Here is a 27,166-nt window from a genome sequence, read left to right as displayed (position 1 = left end):
TTATCTACTAATAATTATAAAAATTATTTAATTAATTTAATTAGAATACAATTTTAATTATTTACTATATTGCTTATTATTTATGTGTATACATTGCAGTTTAATATAAACTAATATTATTAATATAATATTTATTATTTATGAATAAAATATAATTTGACAATAAAAAATATTTAATTATATAGTTTAGTTATAGAAAATGACAATAATTAAAAAAGTAAATTAATTAACTCATCTAAAAAAAGAAAATCTTAACACTATTCTTATTATATATTCGATTTGATATATAAAAATAATATATATGCACATTGATTTTAAATATTTTTTAATTATTAAAATAAATTAAATATATTATAAATTAACCATAATATAAAAGTAAAAGAAATTTAATTACTTGTTGCTTGTAAATTAAATTTACATATGTAATAGATTAACTCTAAATATATACTACGAAAAAAATCTATAAATATTTTTTGAAAATATTTTTAGATAGTAATTACGATATTATAATAAAATAATAATAATAATAATATCAATAAAAATCTTACTATTTTAAAGCAGTGTCTATGAAAAAATTTAAAATGTTGTAAAATATATCAATAAATTGTTATTATTGTACTTTCATTGTAATAAGAATAGAATCTAATATTTCATTAATATAATGTTGTTTTATAAAATACATTCATTTTATCATAGATGAAGTCAAATTAAAATTAGTTTAATAAATGTAATAATAATTAATGCAAATTTATCATTAAAAAGTTAAACAGTCTAGCTAAAAATAATTAAAATATTTAAAATTTAAAAAATAATTTAAATTCATATATAAACAATTAAGTAATTTAAAAATTCAAATAAATAAATAGAAATTTGAATATTTAATAAATAAAATTTAACCTTTAAATAAAAATTTAAAGGGATCCAGAGTGGTCCTTTAATAGTTTAGAAAATTCAACTAATTGAAAAAAAAAGAAGTAATATATCAAAAAATTTCAAAATATATCACATAAAAATTAAAATGTCTCTTTTAATATTAAAGTAAAAAATTTCTATAAAAAAAACATTGCAAATAAGAAATCACAATAAAATAAAAAAATACAAAATTGTTGTTAGAACAATGAATTAAACTTTATTACAAATAAAATTAATTTAAAATTATTTTATTTAAAATAATAATAATTAGATAATTTAAAAATAAATAAAATTAAAATAAAAAAATAAATTATATAATTTAAAATAGAAATTAAAAAGAAAAGAAAAAAGTAGAGTGCAAGATGAGAGGGTAAAATTATATTTATATAATATAATATAATGTATAAGTAAAAAAGAAAATGCTTAAAAAAAAAGAGTATATGCAGCCTCGTGAAAAAGACTTATAAGTTTGCATATATGTCAATTGGCAAACAAACAATATCAAGGTATCTGAATTCAAGAAAGGAATAAATAGGTCATTTTACTGTCCTTAGGAACAGTAAAATAAACAGTAAAAATTAACCTCTTTTAATAATAATAATAATAATATATACATATATAAGTAGTTTAAAAAATAGAAAGATAATAAAAGGGAAAAAAAGATAATATTAATTAATTGAATTGTGCTTTGATTATAATTATTCTCAACTCAACTCAACTCAACTAAGCCTTTATCCCAAAAATTTGGGGTCGGCTATATGGATTCGCTTTTTCCACTCTGAACGATTTTGGGTTAAATCCTCAGAAATGTGTAATGCTTCTAAGTCATGCTGTACTACTCTCCTCCAAGTCAATTTAGGTCTACCCCTTTTTTTCTTTCTATCCTCTAGCCTAATGTGCTCTACTTGTCTAACTGGAGCCTCCGTATGTCTACGCTTCACATGACCAAACCACCTCAATCTCCCTTCTCTCAACTTATCTTCAATTGGCACCACTCCTACCTTTTCTCTAATACTTTCATTACGGACTTTATCTAGTCTAGTATGGCCACTCATCCACCTTAACATTCTCATCTCTGCAACTCTTATCTTAGATGCGTAGGACTCTTTCAGTGCCCAACACTCACTACCATATAGCATAGCCGGTCGTATGGCTGTACGGTAAAATTTTCCTTTTAATTTATTGGGAATCTTACGATCACATAAAACTCCCGTGGCACGTCTCCACTTCAACCATCCGGCTTTAATCCTATGACTAACATCCTCCTCACATCCCCCATCTACTTGAAGGACTGAGCCTAGATATTTAAAGTGATTACTTTGGGACAGTGCCACTCCATTCAAACTAACTCCTTCCCTATCACCAGTTTGGCCTTCACTGAACTTGCAATGCATGTATTCTGTCTTCGTTCTACTTAACTTAAAACCCTTTGACTCTAGAGTACTTCTCCAAAGTTCTAGCTTCCTATTGACTCATTCTCGTGTCTCATCTATCAGAATAATATCATCCGCAAACATCATGCACCAAGGAATACTCTCTTGTATATGTTTCGTCAGTTCATCTAAAACTAATGTAAAAAGGTAAGGGCTTATGGCTGATCCTTGGTGTAATCCAATTGAGATCGGAAAATCTCTTGTGTCCCCTCCCACTGTGCGCACAATAGTAGTTGCTCCTTCATACATATCTTTCAATACTTGTATATACCTAATAGATACCCTCTTTTGTTCTAACGCATTCCATAAGACCTCTCTTGGAACACTATCATAAGCCTTCTCCAAATCAATAAAAACCATGTGTAGATCTTTCTTCCCATCTCTATATTTCTCCATCAAGCTTCTAATGAGAAAGATCGCTTCTATAGTTGAACGACTGGGCATGAAACCAAATTGATTGAGAGAGATAGAAGTATCATGACGTAGTCGATGCTCCACAACTCTCTCCCACAACTTCATAGTATGGCTCATGAGTTTAATTCCCCTATAGTTTGAGCAACTCTGTATGTCTCCCTTATTTTTAAAAATAGGTACTAAAATACTATTCATCCATTCATCATGAATTTTCTTTGAGTTTAGAATCTTATTAAATAATTTAGTTAACCATGCTACTCCTATATCTCCCAAATACTTCCACACTTCAATTGGTATTTCATCGGGTCCACAGGCTTTACCTACTTTCATTCTCTTAAGTGCTTCCTTTACTTCTAAAGATCTAATCATTCTAGTATAATTTACATTCTTTTCTATTGTTCTATAATCTATATTCACGCTATTTCCATTTTGACTATTATTAAAGAGATCATTAAAATAATTTCTCCATCTTTCTTTAATGTCCTCATCTTTCACCAACACTTTTCCTTCTTTATCCTTAATGCACCTAACTTGATTGAGATCTTGACATTTCCTTTCTCTACTCCTTGCTAATCTATAAATATCTTTCTCCCTTCTTTAGTTCCAAGTTTCTCATATAACTTTTCAAAGGCCTGCTCTTGCTTGGCTAATCGCCTTTTGCCTCTTTATTTGATATCTTGTACTGTTCATATGCCTCATTATTAACACAATTAGGAAATTTCTTAAACCATTCCCTTTTTCTCTTCAACGCTTTTGTACTTCCTCATTCCACCACCATCTCTCTTTTGAGGGTGGTCCATGTCCTTTAGACTCCCCAAGTACTTTTCTAGCTACTTCTCTAATCTTTGATGCCATCTGTATCCACATATCATTGGCCTCCATATCTAGCTTCCATACTTCGGACTCAAGAAGCTCATTTTTAAACTTCACTTGCTTTACTCCTTTGAACTCCCACCACTTTGTTCGAACTACACTATTTCTTCTGACCTTACTTGAATTGTTCCTAAACTTGACATCCAAGACCACCAACCTATGTTGACTTGTTAAAGCTTCTCCTGGAATGACCTTGCAATCCTTGCATAGAGCTCTATTTGTCTTCCTGGTTAAGAGGAAGTCGATTTGGCTTCTATGTTGCCCACTTTTGAAAGTCACTAAATGTGACTCTCTTTTTATAAAGTAGGTATTTGCTAGTATTAGGTCGTATGCCATAGCAAAATCCATTATGCTTTTTCCCTCCTCATTTCAACTGCCAAAACCAAAACCTCCATGAACATTCTCATAACCTTGCCTATCACTTCCTACATGTCCATTCAAATCTCCACCAATGAAAACATTCTCTTCATTCGGTATGCTTTGCATTAAATCATCCATATCTTCCCAAAACCTTTGTTTACTCTCACTGTCTAGTCCTATTTGTGGGGCATAAGCACTAACTATATTTATTGTTTCTCCGTCTAGTACTAGCTTTACTAGTATAATTCTATCTCCTACTCTTTTCACAGCTACTACTGCGTCTTTCAATCTCCTGTCTATGATTATACCCACTCCGTTCTTGTTTCTCTCCTTTCCGGTAAACCACAATTTGTACCCTGAATTACCCACTTCCTTACTTTTCTCTCCTACCCATTTAGTCTCCTGAATGCAAGCAATATTCACCCTTCTCCTTTCCAAGGTATCCACAAGCTCCATTAATTTTCCTGTAAGTGATCCAACATTCCAAGTACCAACCCTGATCCTCCTCCTATCCTGCTCCTTCCTAATTGGTCTCCTTCTATGATATCTTCTATTATTTTCTATGTCTATCTTGTGTTCTGTTCCACTATTTGTTCTATTATCTGTCTTATGGACTAACTTCTTTACCCACACCCGTCCATGATGTGGGAAACCTTGCTCACTTAACACCACACCCGGGCGCCGGCATGGCGCGTCGCTTTCGGTGAACGCCCTACACCCTTGCATATTTATCACTACACCCGGGCTCCGATGTAGCGCGTCGTTAGTAGAGGACGCCCCAACGTTTATATCATTTGAATCCATATCATAGGGTGTGACGAAATTTTTACGCTGGTTGTCACCTACCGCAACCCTCCTCCTTTATCCGGGCTTGGGACCGGCTAAGCGCAAACTACTTAGGTGGAGTTTTTGATTATAATTATTCTAAAAAATTAAAATTAAGATAAGTTAAATTATAATATAATTTTTGTAAAGCATCTTGAGTCATTTGAGAGATTAAAAAATTAAGTAAAATTATTTTATTCAATAAATATTTTTTAATGTTATTTTAAAAATTATAAAGTTTTTATGATTAAGTTATAATAAATTTAATTTACTCAACTCAACTCAACTCAACTAAGCGTTTATCCCAAAAATTTGAGTTATAATAAATTTAAATTAAAAGAAAATTAATAAATATTTTTGATATAATAATTTTTTTGACATAATTATAATTATAAACATACTCTATATACCCCATGTAATTTGCCCACTCAAAGATAAAAAATTTTTCTAATTCTCAGTCTGATCATATAGATTGATTGTCTCATTAAGACAAAGGGTGCTGGTTTTGAGTGCAAATTTTTGTCTTTATCTGAGTTAGGTTTAGACGACTTTCCAAAGCTAAAAGGTAAATATAATGGCAAAGTTGTCATTTTACTGTTATTAAGAACAGTAAAAGGTTACTCTCTTTTAGAGATATATAATAATTTTTGCAAGAATGCAGGTGTATGCATGCTGCAACCCAAATGCAAGGTAAATTTGCAAGAACATGCATAATAACCAAGACAATAATAAGCATTTACTACAGAAATAAACACCTCAGGAAGAAAGTCCAGCGGGTAGAGGTTTCTGCTTTTTGTGATCTTCATTTCTTTAACATTGCACAATGGAGCCTGAAATAAAGAAGTTAATTGTTAGTAAACAATAATATTCTTCTAAAGATGCGTTTGGAGGTGAAAAATTATAGGAGTAATATTTAAGGAAGTAAATGATTGAGGTTAAAAGTTATGAGAGTAACAATTAAATATGCTTGGTATGTAGTTTAGTAATTTTTTTTTTTTAAATCCACAATAAATATATAATAAAGAAGGGCGACCCAATGCACGAAGCATCCTACACTTGTGGACTCAAGAAAGGGTTGATGTATACAGTCTTATCCTTACTTTGCAGAGAGGCTATTTCTAGGGCTCAAACACATGACCTCTAGGTCACAAATGAAACAACTCCATCATTACACCAAAGCCACCATCTTAAAATAAATAAACAAATATATAATAATATATAAATTATAGTTAATAAATTTGTATAATTATATAAATAAATTTTCTTTTGAAAAAATTCTCTCCCATCTTCCCCCCTTACCCTTGGGGGTAGAGGGGCTCTTCAATGTCTAAAAGGAAAAAGTCTATGCACGACGAGCAGATAAGAAGCATCCCCACAACCGCCAACTCACCCGGCCCCCGCTGTTTGATGCATGCATCTTTAAACACCAAAATAGAGCGACGTCAAAATATCCAGAGATACAGGTTTCTCCTTAAGAAACCCAACTTTCATTTGATTCAACTCAATCATGGACTTGGGAGAATGTTAAACAGTGGACATCTCAGTTTGCACTTGGACTATCTTTTATCACCTTCTTCCTTTATTGTTCTATTTCTGTCAATTGCCTCATACCTGGTTGAACAAGTTCTTGGCACAAGCTATGCGCCTATGCCAGAGCCTAAAAAATGCAGCTCATCTGCTGTAGACCTTTTGAAAGAGGTCCTTACAAAGTGGTTGAGCATGTTCTTGGAAGTTGGCACAAGCTATGTGCTTATGCCAGAGCCCAGAGATGTATGTTGACTGAGATGCAGTAATGCAGTGTCAATAAGAAAATAAATAAACTACCGAGAATAATGTTGTAAGTAAACTACTGAAAATAATGTTGTTGGTCAAGCAATTACTAACCGTCATGATTACAGCATCATAAGATGAGTCTTGCAAATGTTTGAAACCCTTAGAAGCATAAGAAATTGACCAATTCTCTAATGCCGACTTCGAATCATGATTGTAAGACAATGACAAGATCTTTGATCCTAGTCTAAGTTCATCTTTCTCCAGCTCTTTGGACAACATGTCAGTTAGCGTCTGCAAAGAAAAACAGACCAGAACATAATAACCACATCCTTAGTTTATAAGCTAACAGCAAACACAAGCTGGTCAAATCTGCATAGCCTTCACTAGCCTTGGAATGCCAAGTATTTGATCTTTGTTATTAATTAAAAAATTTAGAGTTTAAAAATATAATTTTCCCCTCATTATGGAAGGATTTGCATTTCATTAACAAAAACACATTTTTCATCTGTATGGACTATTATAGTCATAAGGGAACTTTCACCAGAAGTACCAACATCATATGCCATATGGTACTTTCACTTGAAGTCCTGTAACTGCTGTATGCACTGACTAGTTGGTCAATCTCCTTTTTTATCACATGTTAACCTTATCATTCAAAGTAACCCCACAAATACGAAGTTAATATTAATACAAGAATGCAGTTTCATACTGATTCAATATTTGTTAAGTGGATGAAGTAGACCAGCACAGTTGGCAAGCCAAAAAAAAAAAAAAACACAATGGACTTTGCTAAATATATTCTCCAGGTGCATTTCAAAGGTTCCAAAAATTGTCTAGAAAACTGATCCACCAATAAAGTAGTGAAAGCAAAAAGTAAAGTCAAGATCTGAAATTCTGAATTGATAAGAAGTATTCCTACATGTAAAGATGATAAGAGTAATGCTAGATAAATGGCATAAACAATATCTCCTAGCGAGGAAGACGCAACACCTGTATAACTACCTGCATTCCACCGAGAAAAGAAAATGAACCACGTTGACGTTTCTTCTTTTCCGAAGGTACTTTTGTTTCCTTGCTCTTCTCCCTTTTGGTAGATAACTTTGCCAGAACTGCCCCAGCTATAATAGAACCAAATCTTGTAGCACAGAAAAATTTGCAGTTATCAACTGGTTTTAATTTGGACTAAGCATCATACATAAAAAGAATGTCATTCGCTAACTTTTATTAATGGTAGCATCTTTTGTTAACCATTTTCTTTTCTAAAAACAAACTGATACACAGACAGTACCTATAACAGAGGTAATGTAAGGGGCCACATCATGTTCACAAGCAGAATATAGTTTTAAATCTATCTTGAAGCAACACTGCTTGCAAAATTTATAAAATAACTGTTTTAAAAAAATAACACAACCCCATCAACCAAAAAATGAAGTATATACAGCCACTTCTCCCTGATTTTATGCAAAGAGGATTTCTGATGCAATTCCTCCTTCCCCTAACTATCAAATTTGCCAAAGGAATGTCATTCTACACCTTCTTTCTCCCTCTACATAGAGTCTAATTTTTTAGCAAACTCAGTGATGTGGAACAAAAAGAACAAAGGGATCAAGAGAAATAAATTCTCAAGAACAAAGAGAAAGAAAAAAATAAATAAATAAAAATCTCTAGAGAAGCTAATTCTCAAAATTTTATTAATTCTCAGTTGTCAATAATATCATAATAACAAACTCTAAATAAAATACCTAGAAGGCATATGTATTTATGGTAAATAACTAGTCCTATTACTATTAGGATTAGAAATCCCAAGACAACTAAATTTCTCAAATAAAATAAGATAATAGTTCCTCAATATAATAGAATTCCTAAATAATAGAAATTCAACTAATATTTCCTAAATAATAGACATATAACCTCCTAATTTTACAATGAAAATTAAATCAACAATTCCAAAATAAAATTTGAATCTTTCTATACTGTATCATTCTCTCCTGATTGGAGAAAACTTGACCCCAAGTCTTGTAGCGGGAAAGAATCAAAAACTATATTCGAGGAACACACCATCTTATTGTCTTGGACGACAGCAGAAAGGTTGAAACAAAGAACTTCATGCTTTCCTTTGCATTAAGAATATCTGAACATGGAAAATCAATCACAATTAAAGTTGAACGGCTCTTCAAATCACTAGAAACAAGATAATTTGAAAATTTTTCAATTTTTGTTGTCATCTCCATGACTTAATTTCCTCGGTTTCTACACTACTTTCCTCAACCTTTTCTTACTCAGCTTCATCAACTTCGTTTTCTACAACAAGTTCTTCAACATGCATTTCTAGAATATATTCTTCAACTTATGAAGACTCAACAAAGATTCTTCAAGCTCAGATTCTAGTTGCTTTTCAACTTCAGGTTCTTCAAGTTGTTCTTCTTGTTCATCAGATTCAAATTGAGCTTTTATATTTTCAAGATTTCTTGTTATTGCATCCATCTTTGCCTGTAGTGGAAACAAATGTTACGGTCTCAAACTTCCAATTGCAAGATAAACTGTGCCCCATGTTCGAAGTATATGATTTTAGCGTGGGACATATATGGACTTAAGTCTTCCAACCTCAATGGCTAGCTTTTATGGTGTGGTTCTTCTAAGTCTATATCAAATTATAGTAAAGCCATCCACTATGCCCTTCGTTGCAATCATGCGGCGCAGGTGGTGATGCCAGAATTGCAGTGTTTGCTTGAGACTAGATTAAGCTAGCGCAAAGCAAGCCGACATTGATACATGCATACAGAGATGGTTTAATAAAACAATTCAGGTAAGGAAAAGAAGATGGTTTAATGAAACTATGCATGTAGGAAAGAGAAAGAATAAACGCACGAGAAGTTAGCTAGCTACATGGCATGAGGAATTAGTTAGTACAGTTGCACTTGTATGAGAGGGAAAGCTAGTTAGTCATTTGAGGAATTGTTATGATTTTGTTAGTTTGTTACACGTATGATGAGCATTATAGATATTCATTTCCTGTTGTAAAGAGGATATTTTGAATAATACTAATTGCTTGTATGCTAAATAGATTTTGATCCACCAAGTGTGTCAAAAAGCTGTATGACCTTTTTCCTCATGTGCGAATGATCGCCAAGAACACTAGGATCTCAACTGTATAATGTGAATACACTCATCTGATTTCTAATATGCACGATTGTGTGGTAGGAAATAAAGGACCTAATTTTCCCTAGGGTTCCTTTGACTACATTGGAATGCATTTTGTCAAGAAGAAACAAGACGAGGTATGATGACAAAGGCAAGGTCGCAAATGGCTCGAGATTCTCCGGGAATTCACATGACATCAAGTAGAGGCTGGATTCCACGGGTCAGTTGAGTTGCTTATTTTGGTCAAAAACCAACCCGATCGGATCTTCTTCTTTGGGAAGCTTCTGGTAGTCGTACAAGTACTGACGGCTTCACCTAGCCATGGGCAGCCATGGTGGTGGCATCACTGCTCTTTGAAGGCCAGCGGTAGTAGTTTAACAAAGGGCAGTGGCAAGCCGCCTCCTGTTTTGCGAGAACAAAAAATGAGAAAGATTCTCACAAGCAAGACCACGGTTTAAGGACAGTCACAAGGAACAAGGACTGTGAGTCTCTAATACCAAGAGGTTCCTAGCAGAGAAAATGCGAGGGACAAGGTTTTGCGAGCTGGTTAAAAATAGAGGCTTTGCATATTAATGAATGCTTAGAAACAAACTCTGATAGCAAATAGATGTAGAATAAGAAGAACAAAGGAATTAAGAGAAATAAATTCAACTCTAGTAAAATAATTATAGTAAAATAATAGAAATATAATAGAATTTCTAGATAATTAGGAATCACAAAACAACATAAATTTTCAAATAAAATAAATACTAATTCCTAAATTTAATAGAATTTCTAAATAAAAGAAATACTATTAATATTTCCTAAATAATAGAATATAACATTCCTAATTTTACAATTAAAATTAAATCAAAAAATTCCTAAACAGAATTGAAATCTTCCTATATTCATCACTCAGTGAGTACCTCAAAAAGAGTATCATAGGCTAAACACCAAAATGTTCTCAACTACTTAGAATGGAGGAACAAGTTGTCAAACGAGGTCATTCATTAACCTTTAATCATTTACTAATATTATGATTCTCATGACAGTGCATACAGTGTATCCATAAAATGATTTGTTCTTGGGTTGATACAAGCAAAAGATGGTTTCAACATGGAAAGAAGCAAACTATACAGATTCAGCACAATTTTATTACGAAACTATATGTGAATATCATTTTGGCCTTGACAAAAATGTGCATGCACCACAGATTTTGCTAAAGCATAATCAAAAGATAGACTTAGACCAAATCCTTGGTTTCAGCCTAGCATGAGAGGGAATTTATCTGTCATCCCAAATAGTTTCCACATTGATGATTTCCCTTCAAACATGAAGTCTAATATATGTAGGATTTGCAAAATTTTGAAATGGGGAAACAAAAGGTAAATTAAACCATATATCCAAATATAAACAATGCAAGAGGAATATTGATGCAACATTTTTTAGCAAAAACCAATGACAAGTACGTGCATAAAAATACCGTTTTTCCAAATTCCATAGCCCTGGAAAAGAATGGCGTACCTGTTTCAAGGAAAATAAGGTGATCAATAAGATTGTGGCATAATGGAAAAGACTAGACACGAAGAAAGCTCATCCCATAACCCATTGAATGCCATAGCTTTAACATTGCATTTGAAACCAAATAAAAGTATAATTCAATTCATCTCCAAAATAATTTCATATAATATTCATTTGCAAATGAATTGTTATATTTGATATTTTATATTTTAATATGTAAAATTCATTTTAAATTATGAAGCCATTATGAAAATTCAGAACTCTATACTCTTTTTAGAAAGTAACAATAATAACAACAACAAAAACAAATTTATAACAAATGAATAATAATGTCAATCAAAATATTACTACTTTAAAGTAGTATTTAAAGCAGATTTTTTTTCTTTTAAAGTGCATGAAACATTGCTAAAATAAATCAACAATTTGGTGTAATTATACTTTCCTTGTATGAGATGGACGTCTCATATTTCATTAATATAATGTTAGCTTATAAATTAAATTTTATTTTATCATGAAATAATGTCAGCTTGATATTGGTTTAATAAAGAAAATAATAATAATTAAAACAAATCTACTAATTAAATAGTTAAAAATTAAAAGATAATTAAAATTTCAATAACAAAAAGAATAAAATAGTAAAAAAGTAATTTAGTTCACATATGAACACTTAGGTGGTTTAAGAATTAAAATAAATAAATGGAAATTTGAAGATTCAATCAATAAAAAGAAAAACACCTAAATAGAAATTTGGAGGGGGACTTAGCCACTCCTTCTAGTTCTAAAAATTTAACTAATTGAAAAAGAAAAAAACGTGGGACGGCAATGTCAAAAGATCCAAAGATATATGATGTAAAAATTTTTAAAAAAAAAAAGTAAAAAAAGAAAGACTTTGTTTTTAGCAATAAAAGTTTTCTTTTTTTTTTATGTAAAGAGGCAGGACGAAAGGTCATTGCACTTTACTAGGAACCTAGTCATGCTGTTCCGTTTTAGCATATATAATAATTTGCAAATATACCAATAGCAATAGAATTTTCCTTAAGTAAAATCATTTCCATAGAGTTATGGTTATAGAATATCAAATGAATATTTTGAGGTTCCAAATATGTTGATTACTTAAATATGAATTTACAAATGAATTCCGAAAAAAGTTTATAGATTTATTTGTTCCAAACAAACTAAAAGCAGTCCACTAAAACTAAAAATTGACAACCAGATCATGATGATGTGTAACATGAACAGAATTTCTGGCTAAAACTCCACTAGGTGGGTATTAATAATTTATGATCAAAACAGGAAAAAAAAAAATTTCCTTCAAGCAGTCAAAATATCAGAGCCATTACTCACAGAAAGAGATTCAGGATCTCCAGCACTTGTGCCCGCAACAAAAGGGTCAATAAGATAATCAACAACCTTACAAGAAAAATATAGGGAAAAATGATCATTGAAGGCGTCAAACAATTCCACTCCATCTGAAAACTTCAAGCTCCTAATAATGCTAAATGCAAAATTTAGTGATTAACACGTCGAGTAATTTCTGCTTGGATCATGATAGAAGTTATGCATCACAAATTTGGTATTACAATGAAATGAATGCAATACCTCTTTCCCGAAATGACGCTGAAAAAACTCACCAACACTGCAAGATTTCCAAAAGTAAGAATGCTGAGAATATCAACCCTCATTTATTAAAAATAAAATGAAATAAGTAAGAGATAAAGTGCAAAAATAACAATGTTAAATGACATTGATATGTTGGTTAATCACCTTTCCTCAGTATAAGCATTGTGCACTTTCGAGGACTCGTGTTTCTTCCACAAAAATGGCTCCAGAATGACCTGACACTGCAAGCACACAAAGAGACACCACCTAAACATATGAAAATATCAGAAAAATTTTAAAGATCAAATGAAATCTTTATGCAGAGTACCAATTCATTAAATGTGAATCTACTAGACTTGTTCACCTGTACTATATTTTCTTGTTTTTTGTCTAGTCATTTGAGTAATTGTTATGAATAAAACTTTCAGGCAAATATAAATCTCAGTTCACCAAAATGTGTACCTATGTCTATTTATAGTTAACTTTTCAAGTTCACCAAAAGCATGAATATCAAAAGTTGTGGACAGCAAAAAAAAGGCTTCTTACAATATTTATGTGTCCTATGAAAATCAAACTACCATTCAATCCTATTATATGTCCAATTCCTAGCTATCACAAAATGGAATTAGAAAATTTTGTGAAGATATGTACCATAAATAGCTAGGATATATGTATCTGTAGTGATTGTGTGAATATATTTAAGTGCTAGAATCGTGACTATAATTACGTATTTAATTAGGATTGTATTTCCTATTTAGTTGTCATGTATAGATTATAAATTGACACCATTGGCTTGAGGGAATAATCAAGCTCTTCAATCATTCTCAATATTCTTCTTCTGTTCTATTTTCTCACATGGTATCATAGCCTTCTGTGGGTCTGATTTGAAATCTGAAACAAAGTTCTCATAGAGAGGAGCTTTCCCTCTTTTTCCAATCACTTTCTGGGAGTCCGTGGCTGTCACAGCCTAGCCTAGCGGATTACCCAGCCCAGGATCGGCCTCTCCACTAACCGTCGGCGAAAGACTCCAGTACATGCGCCTTCACGCACTGTCAGCCCGCCGTCACATGCACCAGCGCGTGAGCCCTCTCCGGCGACTGTCTCTCGCCGGCGCTTCTTCCCGTCAACTCGCCGGCCTCAGGCGACCTCAACCACGCTAGTACCGTCACCTATTTCTCACTTTTTTGTCGTTACCTCTTCATACAGTAGGCTTTTCTGACGTATTTCTGAGCAACATTTTAGTGTGCTTCTCTTGCCAACAGTCTGAGATTGAGGCGTCCTCCAATACAGCCTCCAACATAGGTTCTGAGATTCTCACACCCATATCCAACACAGGTTCTGAGATTCTCAAACCCATATTTTCTTCCATTGGTAATTCACCAGCTATTACTACTGTTAAATTAGTAGGAAGTCAAAATTATATGTCTTAGGCTGCATCGGTGGAATTATGGTTATGGAGCAGGGGTATGATGACCACTTGGTTAAAAATGCCATAGATATAGCTTTAACAAATAGAGCTAATTGGACTAAGATTGATGCTCAATTATGTAGTCTCTTGTGGCATTCTCTAGACCCAAAATTACTTAATATTTTTCAATCTTGTAAACCCTGTTGCAAAGTCTAGACTAAAGCGAAAACCTTATATACATTATGTGCAACGTACTTATAAGGTAGTATCAGATATGATTCATCTGCAGCAAAATCAACAAGATATGTCTAGTTATTTGGGACAGGTAGAATCACTGAAAGATGAATTTAATTCTATCATGCCATGTACTGATAATATTTCTGAGCAATAGCGGAATAGGTTGATTGCGCTAAGACCTGACCTTGATTCTGTTAGAGACCAGATATTAACTAGTCCGGTTGTTCCCACTCTAGAGGGGGTGTCTGCCAGGCTTCTACGCGTCTCACTCAATAAGAATAATTTCTCCGAAATTGTTGAATCTTCAGTTTTAGCTGCACAAAGTGGAAACCAACCGAGACAGGGTACTTATCAGAGAGGCAAGGGTAAAAGGCTCCATTGCACTTATTGTGATAAGAGTAATCACACTCGAGACACTTGTTGGGCCCTTCATGGTCGACCACCACGCCCCATTCAGTCAAATAATGTGGGCCGATCAACTGCTCATATGGCTCAATCCGGTGAAAATGGTATTCTTCCATTACCTGATGGAAAGGATCAGTTGTCAGATTCTATCCTATTAACTGGAGCTGATTACAAGGAGTATTTGCAACATCCAACAGCCAAACAGCAGTCTTCTAGCAGCGCTCATTCTAGTAATTCCTTTGCTTGTCTAACAAAGTATTAGCTCACTGGTCTATGGATCCTAGACTCTGGTGCTTCTGATCATATATCTGGTAACAAAAGTCTTTTCTCATCTCTAGTTTCTCCTTCGATTTTGTCCAAAGTTACTTTGGCTAATGGTTCACAAACTTTAGTTAAGGGCATAGGAGAAGTAAAAATCTTTCCATCTATTTCTTTAACCACAGTTTTGTTCACTCCAGAATGCCTATATAATTTAATCTCCATTAGTAAATTGACTAAAAATCTCAATTGTTCTGTCATCTTTACAGCTGACTTTGTTGTTGTGCAGGACCGAAGTACGGGGAAGATGATTGGAGTAGGATATGAGTCACAATGGTTGTACCATCTTTCTATTTCAAATTCTCCAGTTGCTCTTGCCTTTACCACTTCCGCTGATCTTCTTCACAATCGTCTGGGTCATCCGAGTCTTGCCAAATTGCAAAAATTAGTTCCTAGTTTTTCTAGTTTATCTTTTTTTGAATGTGAGCCCTATCAACTTAGGAAACTAAGTTGTGTTTCCTTTCCTAAGCAAGTCAATAATAGGGCTAAGTCCATGTTTGAAATTATCCATTCAGACATTTAGGATCCAAGTCGTGTCAGTACAACTTTGAGATTTTATTATTTTGTTACTTTTGTTGATATTTATTTTCGTTAGACTTGGTTATTTTTAATGAAGACTCGTTTTGAATTATTCTCTATATTTCAAAAATTCTCTACTGAAATACGTAATCAATTTGGTGTTTCTATTAAAATACTTCGTAGTGACAATGCAACAGAATATTTGTCTACTCCCTTTACTCATTTCTTATCTTCTCAGGGTATTACTCACCAAACTTCATGTGCTTATGCCCCTCAACAAAATGGGGTTGCCGAACGAAAGAATTGTCATTTAGTTGAGACTGTCCGCACTTTACTCATTCACCATAATGTTACTCTTTGTTTTTGGGGAGATGCTATTCTTACTGCTTGTTACTTAATTAACCAAATGCCTTCTTCTGTTTTGCAGAATCAGAGTCCTCATTCCATTTTGTTTCCCAACCAAGATGCCCATCAGTTGTCCCTGCGTGTATTTGGTGGTATTTGTTTTGTGCATGATCACACTCCTGGCAAAGACAAACTTCAGCCCAAATCAATAAAATGTGTCTTTTTGGGATATTTTAGACTTCAAAAAGGTTACAAATGCTACAATCCACTTACAAATAAATATTTTGTGTCAGCTGATGTAACCTTCCTTGAAACATCTCCCTATTTTTCCTCCAACACCGCATCCAAGGTTTTTATTTTCACGGCCTTACCAGTTCCTACTTTTCCTCCACCACCAATCAGTTCACCAACTCTACACGTCTATTCACGTTATCATCATCCTCCCACTAACACCATTGATGCTCATTTGCTTGATACAAGTACAACACCGGCTCCTGGTGACTCTCGCCCTCCTTTATCTTCATCTTCACTTATTCCGGTCTCGCCTTCAACAGACGATGCTACTCCTCCCATTCTATTTATAATTTTGTGAGTTATCATCGTTTGTCTCCTTCTTACTATGCTTTTGTCACCATTTTGTCTAATGTATCTGTACCTAAGACTGTTAGAGAAGCTTTGGAACATCCAGTATGGTGTAATACAATGGTTAAAGAGATGATTGCTCTCCATAACAATGACACTTGGGATTTGGTGCCATTACCAAAGGGCAAATCTACTGTTGGCTGTCAATGGGTTTATACAGTCAAGGTGGGGCCTGATGGCTAGATTGATAGACTTAAAGCTCGCCTTGTTGCAAAGGGCTATACTCAGATCTTTGGCCTCAATTACAGTGATACCTTCTCTCTCGTAGCTAAGATTGCCTCGGTTCGCCTTCTTATTTCCTTAGCTGCCATCCATCATTGGCCACTTCATCAACTGGATATCAAAAATGCCTTTTTACATGGCAAGCTAGCTGAGGAGTTTATATAAAGCAACCACCAGGGTTTGTTGCTCAGGGAGAGTCTGGTTTGGTGTGTCGCCTACGGCGTTCTTTATATGGCTTGAAACAATCTCCAAGAGCATGGTTTGGATGGTTCAGTACTGTAGTCCAACAATTTGGAATGTCTCGGAGTGAAGCTGACTATTCAATATTTTTCCACCATAATGGCCATGATAAGTGCATTTATCTCGTTGTTTATGTTGATGACATTGTTATTACAGGAAATGATCATATTGGGATCTCCAAACACAAACAAAACTTGTCCAGTCATTTTCAAACTAAGGATCTTGGGAAGCTAAAGTATTTCTTAGGGATTGAAGTGGCACAATCCAAGATAGGTATCGCTATTTCTCAAAGGAAATATGCTTTGGATATACTGACAGAGACGGTCATGTTAGACTGTAGACACGCAGATACTCCGATGGATCCAAATGTCAAATTTGTTCCAAGACAGAGGGAGCCATTGCAAGATCCTGGTAGATACCGAAGATTGGTTGGAAAACTCAATTATTTTATAATCACACTCCCAGACATCTCATTTGCTGTAAGTGTGGTCAGTCAGTTCCTTCAAGCACCATGTAGTAGTCTGTTAGGGTTTGAGAACTCTAACAGAAAAGAATAGGAGTAGAGAGAGAGAGAGAGAGAGAGAGAGAGAGAAGAGAATAGAGAGTAGTTATTGTATTTCTTGTAAATTCTGGAATGAATACAAGAAAGATATAGCTGAGTTATTTATACAACAACTATCTCATAACTGCCTTAGCTGTCTCATCTTGCCAACTGTAGAACAACTCACTTGCCAACTACAGAACAGCTGGCTCCCTAACAACTCATCCACATTTCCCTCCAATTCCTTGCTTCCCCAACTTCTAGAATATCTAATCATATTCTCTTATATTTCTTTCTATAGTACGTAACAATACCCCCTCCTTTAGCACTTTCGTGTCCCCAAGAAAGGGAGACTTCAGGAAATTGCCCTTCAATAAAGCTTCTATTTTCCCAAGTGGCATTCTCTATTGACAGATTAAGCCACTTAATAAGTCCCTGTTCCACTCTCTGGTCTCCTCTTTTAATAATCCTGGTCTGCAAAACCTGTGCAGGAACAACTTTAATATGGTCATCTTGCATAACAGGTAAATCAGTAGTAACCACCACACCATCCCCAACCTTCTTCTTAAGCATGGATACATGGAAAACAGGATGAATAGTAGCTGCTGGAGGCAAGTCTAATTAATAAGCAACTTTCCCAATCTTAGCAAGAATTTTGAATGGCCTATAAAACTTAGCAGAAAGTTTAAGGGTTTGTCTGACAGATACTGAAGTCTGCCTATAAGGCTGAAGTTTCAAATACACCCAATCCCCAACAACAAATTCCCTCTCAGTTCTCCTCTTGTCAGCTTGCTGCTTCATCCTATGCCAGGCCACTTGTAAATTCTCCTTTAAGAGATTATTAGGATGTTGTCTCTCTTGTAAAAATCTCCCTACAGCCCCAACTGATGAATCAAGAATAAAATTTTCATGAAACAGAGGTGGAGCATACCCATACAGTGCTTCAAATGGAGTCATCTGAATAGCATTTTGATAAAAGGAATTGTACCACCATTCTGCCATAGGTAACCAAGAGCTCCAATTAGTAGGCCTCAAATGAACCATGCACCTCAAATAATTCTTCACACACTGATTAACTCTTTCAATCTGTCCATCAAACTAAAGGTGATAGGCAGAAGTAAAATTAAGTTTAATTCCCATACTTCGAAACAATACTTGCCAAATAAGCTAGTAAACACCTTATCTCTGTCAGAAACAAACTTGAGGAGCTCCATGCAACTTAAAAATGTGATCAAGGAAAAGTTTGGCTACACAAACAGCAGAAAATGGAGTGAAATAAAATGGCCAAATTTAGTAAATCTGCAAACAACTACCAAAATAGAGTCTTTCCCCTTTGACTTGGGCAATTTTTCAATAAAATCCATAGATACCTGCTGCCAAGCTTGAGTAGGAATTGGTAGAGGTTGTAATAACCCTGGATAAGCACAGTGCTCTCCTTTACATCTAGCACAAGTATCACAGGTACAAACCCACTGCATGACATCATTAAGCATAGCAGGCCAAAAGAAATTTTTCTTTAATTTCAAATAAGTAGCATGAACACCTGAATGGCCTCCCACTGCTGAACTATGATAAGATTCCAACAATACCTGCCTCAAATTGGTAGTAGTCCCCACATACATTCTATCTTTATAATACAAAATACCATTCTTCAATTAATACCCAGAAACTGCATCCTTATCCAACAACAACTGTTGGATTAAGTCAGAGGCTTTCCCATCATTTTCATAACTAGCAATTAACTTTTGCATCCAAACTGGAACCACCACTGAATACATAGCATAAGAATGAGAATCCACATCAACATACCTTCTGGATAAAGCATCTGCCACCTTATTTTCAATGCCCTTTCTATACAAAATTTTGTAATCCAAACCTAGCAACTTTGAAATACCCTTCTGCTGCAAATTGTTATGTAACCTTTGCTCCAAAAGATACTTAATGTTTTCATGATCAGTCTTAATAAAGAACTGTCCTTGCTCCAAATAATGTCTCCATTTGCTAACTGCAAAAGTAATAGCCAATAATTCTTTTTCATATACTGACATAGCCCGACTCCTAGGACCAAATGCCTTAGAAATATAGGCAATTGGATGCCCTTGCTGCTGTAGAACTGCACTCATTCCCCAATTGCTTGCATTAGTTTCCACAATAAATGGCTCAGAAAAATTAGGAAGAGCAAGGACTGGTGCTTTAGACATCAATCTCCTCAAAGTATCAAATGCTATTTGGGCTGCCTTATTCCAATGAAAAGAATCTTTCTTCAATAATTCAGTAAGAGGCCTGCAGATAATGCCATAGTGCTTCACAAATTTCCTATAATACCCTGTGAGGCCTAAAAAACTTCTGAGTTCTTTAACAGAAGAAGGCACAGGCCAATCAACCATGGCTGCCACCTTCTTAGGATCTGTAGATACCCCTGCCCCTGAAATTATATGCCCCCCAAGTATTCAATCTCAGCTTGCCCAAAAAAAACATTTAGACTACTTTACAAATAATTTTTGAGCCTGTACCACTTTAAAAACTTCCTCCAAATGCAGCAAATGAGACTCCATATCCTTGCTAAACACCAAATGTCATCAAAAAATACTAACACAAACTTCCTCAAAAATGATTGGAAGATATGATTCATTAAGGCTTGAAATGTTGCAGGAGCATTAGTGAGCCCAAAAGGCATCTCTTTGAATTCAAAATGCCCATGGTGTGTTCTAAAGGCTGTCTTAGGAATATCCTCAGGCAACATCCTAATTTGGTGATATCCAGCCCTCAAATCTATCTTAGAAAACACTGTAGCCCCATTTAATTCATCCAATAGATCATCAATAATAGGGATGGAAAACTTATCTTTTATTATTTGATCATTCAACCTTCTATAATCAATGCAAAACCTCCATGTGCCATCTTTTTTCTTCACTAAAAGAACTGGAGAGGAATATGGGCTAAGTGCTAGGCTGAATTATTGAAGATTCTATCATATCGGCTACAAGTTTTTCTATTTCAGCCTTTTGATAATGAGGATACCTGTAGGGTCTAATATTGATGGGTTGAGCATTTGATTGTAAGGGAATAGCATGATTGTGACTCCTAAATGGAGGCAACCCCTTAGGTTCTGCAAAAACACCCTTATACTTCTGAATCAAATCCTGCAACTTCTCATTTAGAACAGAAACAGCAGTTATAGTAACCAAAGAATCTATTGACAGGCTGGAATTCACAACACAGAATAAAGGGGTTTGAAAATCCACCCCTCCTTTGCTCAATAAATTATCGGAATGCCACAAACCATATTGCAAATTTTCCTCACCAATTCCCTGCAATTGAATGCGTTGGCCATCCTTTGCAATTGTAATACTAGATGTAACAAAATCAAAAAGAACTGGATTATAATCTTTTAACCAATCAACCCACAAAATCATGTCAAATCCACCTAACTCCAATATTCTGAAGTCAAACATAAAGTCATTATGTTGCATTTTCCATTTAAATTGTTGACATAGATGGGTACAAACCAATTTTCTTCCATCAACAACAGTAACTGCTTTAAATGGAATCTGCACTAAGTCTAATTTCAATTCTCGTGCTATCCTCTTGTCCACAAAACTAGTGGTACTACCACTATCAATGAGGATCACCAATTGCCTATTTTTGTGAACCCCTAACATTCTTATAGTGTCAGCCCTATGACTACCCTCTAAAGCATGAACAAATAAGGTGGAACCAGCCTCTCCCAATTCTTCTATATTAGCCCCCACATCATGCCACTCCTCATCTTTCCCATCCATACACAAAGCGTTCAATGTCTTTAGCTTACATTGATGACCAGGAAAATACTTTTCACAACATCTAAAACATGGTTTAGGTAAGTTTCTTGTTGGTTGAGTCTGATTGGTATTAGGTTTTGAGGCTGCTGTGGAAGTATTAGTAGCTGTAGCACTACTACCTCCTGATTGTTGCTTGGTAACAAGGGGGTTGAGTTTATTTTGAGAATCAAAATTTGGTGGTCTAGGAGGGTATTGATAGGTTTGATAAGGTCTGGAATACTGGAAAGAAGAATTGGAATAAGTTGTCGGACTATTAGTTATGGCTTTGAATTTGAAAGAATTAGTTGCAAATCTAGGTTTCTTGGTGTTTTCTAACAATTGTTCTTGCAATCTAGCTATTTCCACAGCTTGGGAAAGAGTGACAGGTTTCATCATCTTTACCATTAATCTGATTTCATCTCTTAGACCTCCTATAAATCCTGACAAAAAGTAAGATTCCCCCAAATTAGGCAATAGCCTCTCCATCCTTATTCTTAAATCCTCAAACTCATCTTGATACTCCTCCACTGTCCTTTGTTGTCTCAGTTTCATAAATTCCTCCACTATATCTTCTAATCCATCCTCCCCAAACCTACTACAAATTTCCTTCTCAAATTCCTCCCAAGAATGTTTCTCTTCTTTTTCCCAATTGTGAAGCCAAGCATCAGCCCTATCAAGCAAGAAAAGACTTGCTAATTGCACTCTTTGATCGTGAGGGACCCTATACATCTCAAAATACTTAACACATTTTCTCAACCAAGCCCTAGGTTCTTTACCTTAAATAGTAACTAATTCAATTTTAGGCAATAATGGAGACATACCTCCCATGATAGGAATAGGTAATAATCCCCTATTATCTGCAAGAATTGACTGGATTACAGGGATGAATGTACCATAGGAACTGGCTGCACTACAAGGTTAGATTGCATTCCCCTGTTTTCGACTCTGCTTCTACCCTCATTTGAACTGTTGCTGCCCTTATTCCTTTCCACCATATGAGTGATCATCCTTTGTCACAAGTCCTCCAGAATGGCATTATTTGTTAAAGAAGTCTTGCTTAATTCCTCTCTCATCTCCTTCTTGAAATTATTCAGTTCCTCAGCATTCCCCTGAGTTACTTCCTGCAAATTCCTCATTTGCTCCTCCAATTGTGCAATCCGTACCATCTCTGGGCCAACTACAACAGACCTAGTCATGGCTGCAACCCTTAAGAAAGAATTACCCACTAGTTTCTTGGATGCAAAGCTCTGATACCAATGTTAGGTTTGAGAACTCTAACAGAAAAGAATAGAAGAGTAGAGAGAGAGAGAGAAGAGAGAATAGAGAGTAGTTATTGTATTTCTTGTAAATTCTGGAATGAATACAAGAAAGATATAGCTGAGTTATTTAGACAACAACTATCTCATAACTGCCTCAGCTGTCTCATCTTGCCAGCTGTAGAATAGCTCACTTGCCAACTACAGAACAGTTGGCTCCCTAACAACTCATCCACATTTCCCTCCAATTCCTTACTTCCCCAACTTCTAGAATATCTAATCATATTCTCTTATATTTCTTTCTATAGTACGTAACATAGTCATTGAGATGCAGTTATTCGGATACTCAGATATATTAAAGGAGCTCCAAGACAAGTCCTATTATATGAAGACAGGACAGGGGTCATTCACAGATTATTGGTTACTCAGATGTAGATTGGGCAGGTTCTCCTTCAAACAGACGGTCTACTTCAGGATTTGCATTATGATTGGAGGTAATTTGATTTCTTGGAAAAGTCAGAAGCAAGATGTGGTTGCTAGGTCAAGTACAGAAGCAAAATATCGAGCTATGGCTTTGGCAACTTGTAAACTTATATGGTTGAAACAACTTCTCCAAGAGTTGAAGTATGGGGAACTTAAACAAATGCAGCTAATCTGTGACAATCAAGTTGCGCTTCACATTGCCTCTAATCCAGTGTTGCATGAGAGAACGAAACATATAGAGATAGATTGTCATTTCATCAGATAAAAGATTGAATCTAGGTGTGTTGCCACTAGCTTTGTTAGCTCAAATGACCAATTAGCAGATATTCTAACAAAATCTCTCAGAGGCTCTCGAATTGAATATATTTGTAACAAGCTTGGAGTATATGATTTGTACGCTCCAGCTTGAAGGGGAGTGTTAAGATATGTACCATAAATAGCTAGGAAATGTGTATCTGTAGTGATTGTGTGAATATATTTAGGTGCTAAAATCGTAGCTATAATTACGTATTTAATTAGGATTGTATTTCCTATTTAGTTCTCCTATACAGATTATAAATTAACACTATTGGCTTGAGGGAATAATCAAACTCTTCAATCATTCTCAATATTCTTCTTCTGTTCTATTTTCTCACAAATTCAAAGAGCCGACTATGATGAATAACAGTTATACGGCCACACCAATTCAATTCAACAGCTGGATAATGGGTACTTTCACCAGTGTTATTAAACCCGGCCCGGTAGTTGACCCGATGAAGGAACCAGGTAACTGGGTCAGTGGTTCAACCAGTGGGTCCATGGTTCAACCAGTGGGTCCATGGTTCAACCAGTGAGTCATTAAAACTTAATTAAATATATAAATTAATTAAATATAACACCTGTTAATATAAATAAATATAATTAATTAATTTTTAATTATTTAAAATAAAACTTTAACATTTATTAATTTATATTTAATAAATTTTAATAGTGTTTTTAATTTTACATAAAAGTATTCAAGTAATATAATGCATAAAAATTTCTATAAATGTATAATTTTTTTTAATATTTAAGAAATATTAAGTATATATTAAAAAATAAATATATTAAAATAAAAAACACATAACTAGCAAGCTAACTCAATTGATTTTAATTTTAAAGACTTTTTTTTATGAGGTTTTAAGTTCAATTTCCTATACCAAAAATGAAAAAAAAAAAAAAAAAAAAAAAAAAAGAGAGAGATTTTATTGAATAATTAAACCTCTCGGGTCAACCAGGTTACACAAGTTTACCAGTTCAACCACCGGGTTGACCGGGTCACGCTGAGTCATTTTCTTGTCTAATTCAATTATAAACCCAGACCGATTTAAAACCGGTTCACTGATTCAACCGACCGGGTTAGTCCATGTCTAATAACCATGACTTTCACAAAATGTCTAAAAAGTTGATAAAGAGTCACTACTTTTCTAAAGTGTCTCCAAGATTCTATAAAACTCAAACTCCAAAAGGTGGAGTCTAAACCAAAAAGGTTTAATTGCACACATTAGAACTCTAAATAAACAAAGCACTAAAAAATGTTTAATGCACACAGAAACTGCAAATATTTTCCTGCAACAAACTCTTCCTTTCTGACACATGTGAAATCACTACTCCCTCATAAAACAACTCATAATTAAGATCCTGATTTCCTTCAGACCGAACAATTGAAGAAATAGAGCAAGGAATAGCTCAGCCTTCAATATTCGCAGGGTTTTGAGGTTGCTAAGCAACAGCCACTCTATATGCAACAACTAAGTACTGTAATGTTACAGTTGATGACCCAAGAAGACGTTACATGATAAGTGAACAAATAAATAAAAAAGTTTATAACTTGTTGAATGTTTTGAAAGCAATGCCTGGATAACCAAACCTTTGATTGTGCAGAAAGAATGCTGCTCGTGATCAGCTCAATCGGATTTGTGGGTATCTGGCATGAAAGATTGAGCAAAGTTTATGCTAACAGTCAAACACAGATTTCAGCATACATAAGAATGGTAAATGCAGTACAATACATGTGATTTAGTAATAAGAACAATGCAAACAAATATTTATCAAATGGTCTTACCATTACCGGCTTCCCATTTCTTACAATATATCGTTTGTTCTGTGAAATTGGCTGTAACAGTTGAACACTTTCAATTAATCAACACAAAAAAAAAAAAAGAAAAAAAAAAGAAAGAAAGGACTTTGATTTCCAAAGTTCAACTTGGAAACAGAAGAACATCATTTCAAATATAAAATGGAATTGGCTTTAATGGTAAAGCTAAGTACATTGATTCTGACAATGAGATGTTTTAGGTTTAATATGGTACAGAAAACCTTACAAATTGTTGTTTGTCTCGAAGCCCAAGATTATCGATTAAATTCTTGACCTCCAGTTCACTCTCAGCCTACACAGGGTAAAAATAGACGGTCAATATGAACAAGAACACAACCAGTTTCAACTTTCAAATTGGTGGGAAAGAATCTGAGCAGCATGCCAACAGAACAAGAAGAATTTTCTTCTTATGCACCAAACAGAGAGAGGAAAACAAGAATTTAACTGAACAAAGAATACCATGGTGTTTGCACCCTCATCCCAAATTAAACCATCACGGGAAATGCTTCTCAGCTTTCCTCCAGCTCTTTCTTCAGCTTCAAATACTGTGACCTTCAACCCATGAGATTTCAACTTGTACGCTGCAGCAAGCCCACTGGAACAGACCATAATTGAACAATGACATACCCCATTATCAAATATACAAAGAAATATAATTCTCAAGAAAGCAAAGAAAAATATACAAAAACCCACAAATTCCAAAGAAGTAAAAATTCAGAAAAATCAATTGACGCACCTGACACCACCACCTACAACAGCTACTCTTTTACTAGAGCCTGAGATGAAAAGAAAAAATAGACTATTATCGTTCTGCGTCAAAGGCTCTGCATTTTCTAAATTCGGATTATTTACTCAATTAAACAAAAGAAAGCTTAACTCACTTGGGTTTCTATCTTCTTTGGGAGCCGAGGCCATTTTCGGGTAATCGGAGCAGATGAGCAGCGGCTTCGCCTGAGGTTCAAGCTTGTTCAAAGGGTAGTTAATGATATCGTGCAGCGCGCACACCGTTGATCATATTGTTTTTGGGCCTCTTAACTATATAGGCCGCCGTCGGATTAGAAAGCTAATCGCCTTTTATTTTTCTTAAAAAAAACCACGTTTTTATCTACAAATTTGAGCTTATATTAGAAAGCTGTGGTTTAATAGTTTGAATTTTTTTTCATAATTCATTTTATTTCAATAAATTTCTAAATTATAATTAAATACTTAATATAATGTTTACTGATGAGGTTGGAAGAGAAATTTTAATTACAATAAAACAAAGAAATTAGAAATTAATTATTTAAATATTTTTTTAAGTGTCACATCATAACTATAAAAGAAAACTTAAGACTTGCTTTTTATATATGCATGAGAAATGCTACAACACTTTCTCATATATTTTCTTTAGAAATTATAAAAAAGTGACTCGTGAATTTATGCAATTTTTATTCTATTTTGTTTTAAAGTAATATTTCATATTTATAAGTGGCTAACAAATGGCAATATTTTGGTAGATGCTGATGTGGCATTAGAAAAACGCTTTTAAATTATTTTTAAATGACTTTTAACAATTAAAAATATATTAAACAAAATTCAAGTTTCTTTTTTCCGCAACGGAGGAGGGAGTAGAAGGAAGGGGAAATTTTGCCCATTCTGACTCATTTCTTGTACCTAATCAAATTCGAGTGAAGAAATCCTTGGGAGTGGAAATTGGGGTTTGGTTTAGAAACTTAATTTGTTGTTTTATCACCGAGAATCGGTGAATCTTTTGCTCTCATTTTTTTTTTATTTGTTTAGTTGTGATGTATGAGATGGGTTCAAT

The 27,166-nt window shown here is 34.3% G+C and overlaps 1 protein-coding gene across 3 annotated transcripts in view; it reads right to left on the bottom strand.

The window, feature by feature from the left end:
- The window catches only part of LOC110639341 (protoporphyrinogen oxidase, mitochondrial), a 52,756-nt gene extending 26,342 nt beyond the window's left edge, over nucleotides 1-26,414 (bottom strand). For all 3 annotated transcript variants that reach the window (XR_009144390.1, XR_009144389.1, XM_021790241.2), the window contains exons 1-13: nucleotides 26,244-26,414; nucleotides 26,099-26,138; nucleotides 25,822-25,957; nucleotides 25,589-25,654; nucleotides 25,330-25,380; nucleotides 25,135-25,191; nucleotides 12,996-13,072; nucleotides 12,831-12,867; nucleotides 12,576-12,641; nucleotides 11,194-11,234; nucleotides 7,593-7,725; nucleotides 6,702-6,881; nucleotides 5,573-5,647 (exon numbers count right to left, since the gene is read on the bottom strand). Coding sequence is in view for 1 of the 3 variants with exons in the window: in XM_021790241.2 (XP_021645933.2) it covers nucleotides 5,573-5,647; nucleotides 6,702-6,881; nucleotides 7,593-7,725; nucleotides 11,194-11,234; nucleotides 12,576-12,641; nucleotides 12,831-12,867; nucleotides 12,996-13,072; nucleotides 25,135-25,191; nucleotides 25,330-25,380; nucleotides 25,589-25,654; nucleotides 25,822-25,957; nucleotides 26,099-26,138; nucleotides 26,244-26,277 (993 nt within the window). In the remaining 2 variants the exon portion in view is untranslated. The remainder of the gene's footprint in view (nucleotides 1-5,572; nucleotides 5,648-6,701; nucleotides 6,882-7,592; nucleotides 7,726-11,193; nucleotides 11,235-12,575; nucleotides 12,642-12,830; nucleotides 12,868-12,995; nucleotides 13,073-25,134; nucleotides 25,192-25,329; nucleotides 25,381-25,588; nucleotides 25,655-25,821; nucleotides 25,958-26,098; nucleotides 26,139-26,243) is intronic.
- Between the last annotated feature and the right edge of the window lie 752 nt (nucleotides 26,415-27,166).

The sequence above is a fragment of the Hevea brasiliensis genome, chromosome 15 (assembly GCF_030052815.1).
Source record: "Hevea brasiliensis isolate MT/VB/25A 57/8 chromosome 15, ASM3005281v1, whole genome shotgun sequence".
Lineage (NCBI taxonomy): Eukaryota > Viridiplantae > Streptophyta > Magnoliopsida > Malpighiales > Euphorbiaceae > Hevea > Hevea brasiliensis.
Note: the sequence above shows the minus strand (reverse complement) of the source record. Positions and strands in the feature narration are given on the sequence as shown.